This window comes from Chenopodium album, chromosome 6 (genome assembly GCF_948465745.1).
Source record: "Chenopodium album chromosome 6, dcCheAlbu1.1, whole genome shotgun sequence".
In the NCBI taxonomy this organism is placed as follows: Eukaryota; Viridiplantae; Streptophyta; class Magnoliopsida; order Caryophyllales; family Amaranthaceae; genus Chenopodium; species Chenopodium album.
In genome coordinates this window covers 62,718,997-62,727,379 of record NC_137839.1, presented here as the reverse complement: position 1 = coordinate 62,727,379, position 8,383 = coordinate 62,718,997, and the positions used below count along the sequence as shown (strand labels likewise).

The 8,383-nt window shown below is 37.5% G+C and overlaps 1 protein-coding gene across 1 annotated transcript; it reads right to left on the bottom strand.

Moving 5' to 3' along the window:
- Positions 1 to 1,098: 1,098 nt before the first annotated feature.
- LOC145637035 (uncharacterized) lies at positions 1,099 to 2,169 on the bottom strand. Its single transcript, XM_081688550.1, has one exon. It carries the CDS (start codon positions 2,167 to 2,169, stop codon positions 1,099 to 1,101), a length of 1,071 nt encoding a protein of 356 aa, XP_081544676.1.
- Positions 2,170 to 8,383: the final 6,214 nt, after the last annotated feature.

Genomic DNA, 8,383 nt, shown 5'->3' with positions numbered 1-8,383 from the left:
GACGTCAAGTCAGTGTACAAATTGATATAGAATTTGTGCACAACAAGTCAACAACCAAATTAGAGATGACATTCAAACAGCATAATGACATCAATATGGTATAAATTTTCAGCATTTGATGCCAAATAAAGGAAATTGAGACATTACTTCAATAATCACAAACAATAATTATTCTCAGCTATAATGTCAACAAAGGTCTGTATTTGAAACTAATAGTTCCTTTCCTTAAGGCATATTCTGTTCGGCTTAATTTCAGTTCACTTCAGTTCAGCTCCAACCAATTCAGTTCAGTTCCTAATTTCCTTCGCTCATAAACAATTCATTCTAATTTAGTTCCGTTCATTTCAGCTCCAATCAGTTCAGTTTTTTCAATAAATCGGAATAGACCTTTTGTGAGTTAGAAATGTAAGAAATAAGACTTCTTAATAAGACTATATATTGTAATTAGGCAATTAGATACCTACTTTGTCAAGTTGAAATAAAATTACCTACATATGAAATTTCGTAAAGTAAATCTAAGAATACGAAAACTCTAGTCATCCCCATGAGTAGCTCAGGAAAGAGCAAAATATTTTTCCTCTAACCTGCTACAATACATAGGCTCTATTCACTTCATCTTAAAAAAAACATAATATTTAGTAAAATTCATTTAAATTTAGTAAAAACCGGTAATTGTAAAAAAGAAATATATGGAATAATAGAGAATTAGTAAAAATATTTCATTAAGCAAAAATAATTTAAGTTTAATAAAGTAATTTTAGTTTAACAAAAATAAGGTAAAAAAAACGTGAACATACGTCTAAAATTTTAAATTCCAAGAGTGAGGGTGTGAGGGATAGCTCAAGTGGTTAGAGCTTCCCTCCCGATCCTAAGAGGTCCTGGTATCGATCCTCACCCCCGCCCCTGTGGCTCTCTAAACACACAAAAAATAAAAAATAAATAAATTCGGGGTGCTAAATTAAAGGGTATGTGCTATGTAGTGTATCATGCTGGTATTAATCACAATGCATATCCATCTATCATGATATTCTGTAGTTTTTTTTTTTTCTTCTTTTTTTTTTTTTGAAAAGCTCCAAGAGCATATATTAGATATAAAACTTAGCCAACATCGAGCTCAGCAAGGGAGGCTACCCCTGGCGGAAAGTTATCCACATACAAATTCTCAATACCATCAGGTGGGTATTGCCTCGCCATGAGGTGAGCAACACAGATTCCCATCCGTTTGATATGAGCACAAACAAAACTATCAAAATCCCTGCTCATTAAACGGATATCATCTATTATAAGGTCTAAAGGAGTCTTGCCTTCTTTTAATGAATTGATCAAATTGGTCACTGTAATGGCATCAGATTCCAACTCCACCTTCCCATACTCAAGCTGACGTGCGACCTGAAGCCCCATCCTAGCAGCCATAGCTTCGAGCACTTTGACAGAAGGCATCCCTGCAATACGCTTCACCTTAGCTGCCACCATAACCCCCTGCTCATCCCTCAATACCATTCCAATACTAGCATTATTTTCGTTGATAACAGCAGCATCAGAATTGATGTGAATAAGCCCCGCAGAAGGCGGCTTCCATTCATTCCTCGCCACAGCAGCAGGGGAGTTGACCCTCACAACATTGTTGTATTTCTTGTAATCTTTCACTAATCTCAGAAAGCCCAGGACCCTCACATCTCTGTTCTGCCAAGAATTATCAAACACCACTAAGTTACGATACGACCACGTAGCCCACGCAAAGGCAACAAACTCCAGCAAATCGCTCTTATTTAGTTTTCCTTTCACCCACGTAAATCTGTCAAAGAAACTCTCGCTTGGTGCATCACGAAGTAAGTCAGCAAACGGAGAAAAATCCCACACTTGGCTCACATTTGGGCATAGGAATATCGCATGGACTATGCTTTCTTGTGAATTATGAAACACCCCACACACACCATTATCCCTAACATGTCTTTGTTGCAATCTGCCAAGCGTTGCCAAAGATTTCGTACATGCTCTCCACAAAAATTGACACAATTTGGGAGGACCACCATTATTCCATATCGCATTCCAGATTTCAGCCCTATCACCTCTGACGTGTTCTGTCCAGCCACTCACATGACCCATCCTTGCTAACCAGCAACTTGATTTTGTGGAGTACATTCCATCAGTAGCAGGCCACCAATACATAGAGTCCGAAACATTATTTAAGCTCAGCGGAAGTCCCTGCACTATAGCAATATCCTCATCAATCAAATGTTGATGTAAAGCCTCAACATCCCAGCAATGTCATTCGTGATCAATTAATTCCGCAACACAGAGATCAGCGGGGCTCTCTACATTCAATGTAGGAATTTTAATCCCACTGTCACTAGGTAGCCAAAAGTCTTCCCATACATTAATTTTTCCACCGTCACCAACCCTCCACTTTAATCCATCCAACAGGATTGACTTCGCACCCCAAATACTCCTCCACACAAAGCTCGGATTGTGGCCCTTGTAAGATGATAAGAAATCACTATTCTTAAAGTATTTAACTTTAAGAACTTTAAAGATGAGGGAGTCTGGATTATTCATGAGTCTCCAACCTTGTTTCGCAAGAAGAGCTTGGTTAAAGGTCTTTAGATCCTTAAAACCCATTCCCCCAGGAGACTTTGGAAGGCAAAGCTTTTCCCAACTCAACCAATGCATCTTGCGTTCCGTACCGGACGATCCCCACCAAAAACGGGCAATCATAGCATGAATTTCATCAATGAGAGTATCCGGAATATGAAATAACCCCATCATATAAGTAGGAATCGCTTGAGCAACTGCTTTAATCAACACCTCCTTACCGGCTTGAGAGAGCAATTTTTCCTTCCATCCTTGCATTTTCTTCCAAATTCTTTCCTTGAGGCAAGCAAAAATCGCTTTTTTCGACCTTCTGATAATGGTAGGGAGCCCCAAATATTTCTCATGCTTCTCAACTTGTTTGACACCAAGGGCCGCTAATATATCCATTCTCCTCATAACATCCACACATTTACTAAATGACACTTCATATTTATCAAAATTAATTTTTTGCCCAGATGCTCTTTCATATATATATGCCAATAATGTCGGCAATTTTCGAGCAATCCTGAAGTGTAGCTCTAGCAAATAAAATACTATCATCCGCAAATAACAAGTGAGATACTCTAGGAGCACCCCAACAAATTTGCGCTTCAGTAATAAGTCTAGCATTAGCCGCCTTAGACAACAAAGTAGAGAAAGCTTCGGCACATAACAGAAACAAATAAGGAGAAATCGAATCCCCCTGTCGTAAACCACGAGTAGGGACCACCTTTCCATCATCCTGCCCATTCCATTTGAATGATTATGACACCGAGGACAAGCACATTAACATTTTCTCTATCCATGCCCCCCAAAAACCCATACGACACATCACTTTTTCCAAAAAACTCCATTCCACCCTATCATACGCCTTACTCATATCAAGTTTTAATGCCATAGTTCCCGCTCTACCCTCCTTTCTTCTTTTCATATAGCATGGAAAATTTCAAAAGCAACAATAGCATTATCAGTTATCAACCTCCCGGAACAAAAGCACTCTGATGATGAGAAATAAGACCAGGAAGAATAACTTTTAGACGATTTACAAGGACTTTTGAAAGTATCTTGTAAACAACATTGCATAAACTAATAGGGCGAAACTTAGTCATTTTTTTTTGCTATTGACATTTCGGAATAAGCACAATACAGGTCTTATTTATTTCACCAAGATCCCCCCCATTAATCCACCAATTCTAAATTAAAGCAACAATATCATGCCCAACAATATGACAACATTTTTGGTAAAAGAGAGCATGCATATCATCAACTTCGGGAGCCTTATTCGGGTGCATTTGCATTAGAGCTAGATGGATCTTCTCCGCCGTGGGAATAGTCATCAGATTTTGATTCATCTCATCCGTCACCAAACAATCGAGCCCTGCAATGGCCTCCTCAAAATCAGAAGGCACAGACGACTCAAAAATGTTAGAAAAATATTCAGATATAATTTCTTAAATTTCCTCTTCATTATCATGCATTTGACCACTATTATCCTCAAGCTCATGAATAAAATTCCTTCTTTGTCGATAACTCTCCTTGTGATGGAAATAAGAGGTGTTCTTATCTCCATCCTTCAATTCATTAACCCGAGACCGAGCATGCTAGTATGACTCATCTAGGCGCTGCAATTCATCCAGTTCCTTCACAATCCCCTTACATTGTTCGAGCATAGCCGCGTTGGGGTCTCTATTCTGCTAATCCTGTAACTCTTGCTCTTTCAATGCAATTTTTTTTTCACATCCCCAAATACATCGCACGCCCATCTGCTTAGCTTAGTTGCACACACAGCTATTTTAGAGTTTATAGGCCTACCCGCATTTCACTACTGACTGAAAGTCATGATTCAAAAGCCATAATGACTCAAAGTGGAATCGCTTCTTTCTCTGTCTCTGGCGAGTAATAGCATTTGTCTCAAGTAGTATTGGTGCATGGTCAGAGTAAGAAATTGGATAATGTCGAACACCAAACCTAGGGAACACAGACCTCCATGCCTCACAAGCCAAAAATCGATCCAAACGTTCTCTCACAATCGTGCTAGGATCATTACCCCAGTACCAAGTAAAAATATTACCTTTGTAACCAAGGTCCTCCAGCCTACATAAATCAATAGTCTCCCTAAACAACTCCATTTTCCTCTCATTTCTTGGAATTCCACCTTGCTTCTCATATTAAAAAAGAATCTCATTAAAATAACCAAAGAAAATTAAGGGAAGTTGTATAGCATTTGTGAGCGACTTCATTAACTCAAAAGTCAGGTGTTTATTTCCATTCTCCGGCCACCTGTATATACCAATTGCATCCCACTTGGGAACATTATTACTATCTCGAATTTCCACTGCAAAATGATGCTCCGAATAGGACAAAGTATATGCGTGAACATCTGTAGACACCCATTTGTGTCTCCCCAAAACCAAACCCGTTGATGAGTACCTTTCACGTCGAATCATAATCGAATGAAGTGAAAGTGTGGAAAGTCCAGTGTTGCGGATAGTTTTAATTTCTTTTCTCCTCTCTCTGTTTTTGAAAACCTATTTTAAGAAAACAGTCAATCCAGTTTGGTTTGGTCCGTGGCAAGGGTCCAATAATGGTGTAGTTGGATGGGGCTTGAAAAGAGCTTTCCAACGATATATTATAAGCCCAATTCCGATGAATAATGAAGAAGTTATGGCCAAATTACTAAACTGGGCCCGGTTTGATGCTTATATACGACCCAATGATCTAGAGGAGGGCCTAATGTGGATTTATCATTCCTAATACAATTAGGATTGATTTTAGTCTTCTAGATTCTTCTAGAAGGTTCTTTTCATTCCTAATTCAATAAGCATTGATAAATTGACTTTGGTTGACTTTTTGGAGTTTTATTCAGAATAAAAGAGTGTTTTTAAGGAAAATACGATTTTGCCCTTCTGTAAGGCTAAATTTTATCTGAATTAAGAGAACGCGTGAAAATATTAATTAGCGCCTGACGACAGACATTAGCGCCTGGCGCCTGGCGCTAGCCTTAGCGCCTGGCGCTAATGATCAACGCCTGGCGCTAACTTCTTTTATCCTCGTCGAAACTCTGATTTGTTTTTCTATCCGTTTGGCTGATTTTCTCTATAAATAGCCTCCTAAAACCTCCGTTTTTCATCATCAACTCTCTAATTCTCTTCTCTCTCTAAGCTAAAGCTTATTCTCTCTCTCTCTTTTCTAAACTAGCCTTCTCTCATACAAAATTCCGCATTCACAAGACCAAGAAACACCTAGCATAATTCGAAGTTGCCTTCGCCCTAGACGTGAAAGGTTTTTAATTTCTGATGGTTTGGTCCTAAATCTTCCTTTCAATTATTTAATTTAATTCTTTGATTTTTATATTTTCCTTGAAGTTACTAACGCGTGTATTTTATTATTATAAAGAGATACGAGGCATCCAATTAAGTGCTTTAATTGCTTTATGTATATTATGATATAGAAATCATGTCTAAGTTGTTATTATGATTCCTAGCGTCATGTTAGGGCGTTTTGATCTTCCTAGTATCATATGTTTAGGGTAATAACTAAAAATTCCTAATATCAAGTATGATTAAAAGTATGATGCTTCCTATTTTCTTTCCTAATATTCATGTTAGTATTATGTTAGGGCTAAATATATATTTGATCTTTGTAATTTGTGACATGCTAGGTTTGTTATTAATCTTGTTAGTATCATGCCTAGGATCTTGCTATTGTTATTCTTTAACATGATTATTATAATTGTTATGATCATGATTATTATTATTATAATTATTGTTATGATTATGATTATGTTGCTTGATATTATATTTATCTTCATTGCTTGATCACACCTTTTATGCATGTTTAAAGGGAATTGGTACTTGTAATCACGCTTAATAAAATAATTAATAATCTTGTTTAGGGTTAATTTGATTATAAATCAGGTGATCGCCAATAATAGTTTTGTTTGTGCATTAATATTCAACCAACATAGATAAATAGGTTTAGGGTAAACCTATTGATTGCATGTTAGTCAGAAAGCGCACATGAATACGATCAGAATAAAGTAGAGGCCTATTATTAGGGTAGGTTCAATCTCTTTTAGGTTAGATTTGTACCTTCATCCCCGATCTCCTGGATCGTTAAGGGATGTAACCTTCACCTCGTGAACGGTTTACAAGTTCCTAAAACTTGTTGGCGACTCTTTTGCTCTATCTTCTTTTCCTTTGGACGCCATCGTACTTTAGTGTATGATCACAGTGGGGTTCGAGCTAGGGATAATGCTTGAAATATTCCCTACAACATCCTTCCACCACAACCCAATTCCACCGGAATTTCCCACACTACTCAAACAAACACCCTTAGAAAGACCATATTTGTTTCTAATAGACTCCAACCTTCTCGCATCGGTCATAGTCTCCATCACGAAAACTATGTTAGGGCTCCCCCTCCAACACCATGTTTGGAGGGCTCGAACTCTCCGGGGATTGCCCAGACCCCAGCAGTTCCAACTGAATATTTTCATTGCTCTTCGGAGGTTTGGCCATTGCCAACACCTCCTACTTGGATGTTGTTGTCCCCAGCCATCACACCATCATACTTAATTAGTTTCTCAAGGCCTTTCCCACTACACTGCTCTTCTATCTCACATGCAACCCTTTTATTACTTGCCATGTCCAGCATTGTAGTGTCAAACTCAGCTTGCTTATATCCCCCTTCTCCAGCACACTCCCCTCTTTGAACTATTATTCTTTTCCAACCCGAGCCTCCCTTCTTCCCCAAGTTATTTTCCTTCCTCACAGCCCCCATCACACTAGACATAGCACCTCCCATTGCCACACCACTTTGATTTAATCTGCTAGTTTCAAGGATCCCAATGTCCTGATCAGTCAACCCTTCCCCTTCCAACTCCCCATTAGCTTCCCCTAATAAAGAAATTTGCTGCCCCTCATTTCTCCCCTCACTTGCCTCCTCCCTCTTATCAGGACTCACTGACCCTTCTTTTGTTATTTTATTCACCATCACATCTTCCCTCTCCCGTACTATTGCAGGTCCAAGCACAACCTTCTTTGATCGCTCATCCTCAACCTTCTGTAGATAATATGGTCATATACCGTATATTTTTGGTGCAAAATCAGGATACTGATATACTATGATAGATATGCGTTATTGGGAATAGTTTTATTATGGAATAATGAATGAATAATTACTCTATCCTCTTCGCATTGCTTAGCTCATAGTTTTAAAAAATTATAAACTAAGGTCGTATTTGGGGAAAATCTGTCGTATTTGGGGAAAAGCTGAAAGGTAAAGCTAATTGTGTTAACTGATTTTAACTAGCATTTTCTTATTTATTAGATTTATTATAGAAAAGTATGGTAAATAGTTGATTGTTTAAAGCTAATTGATTATGTGAAATGATTAATAAGTTAATTGTGGGGTAGATAGATCATATAAGATTTTTAATTAAATGGGGGTATAAGTGTTATTTCACCATAAGAATTGAATAAGCTAAGCTTATTTAGGGGAATAAGCTCTTTAAATAAGCTTCCCACCAAACACCTTGAATTAGCTTATTTAACAGTGAATAAGCTAATGTTGATCAAATAAGATAGTTACCAAACACATCCTAGGTTTATAGGCTTATGATATAAAGTATTGTTAGTAAGAGATAAAAATAATAAAAATAAAATAAAATAAAAATAAAATAAAATAAAAAATAAATAAAAAAAGTAGTGTGGGTGGGGTTGGTAGGAGAAAGATATAATAAAATATTTGTGAAAGTGGGGTTTGTGGGAGAGAGAAATTATAAAATAATGGTGGATCATTTTCAAATATA

Bases quoted from the DNA above. Each gene is read 5' to 3' on its own strand.
- LOC145637035 (XM_081688550.1), bottom strand. From the start codon at position 2,169: ATGTATTGGTGGCCTGCTACTGATGGAATGTACTCCACAAAATCAAGT.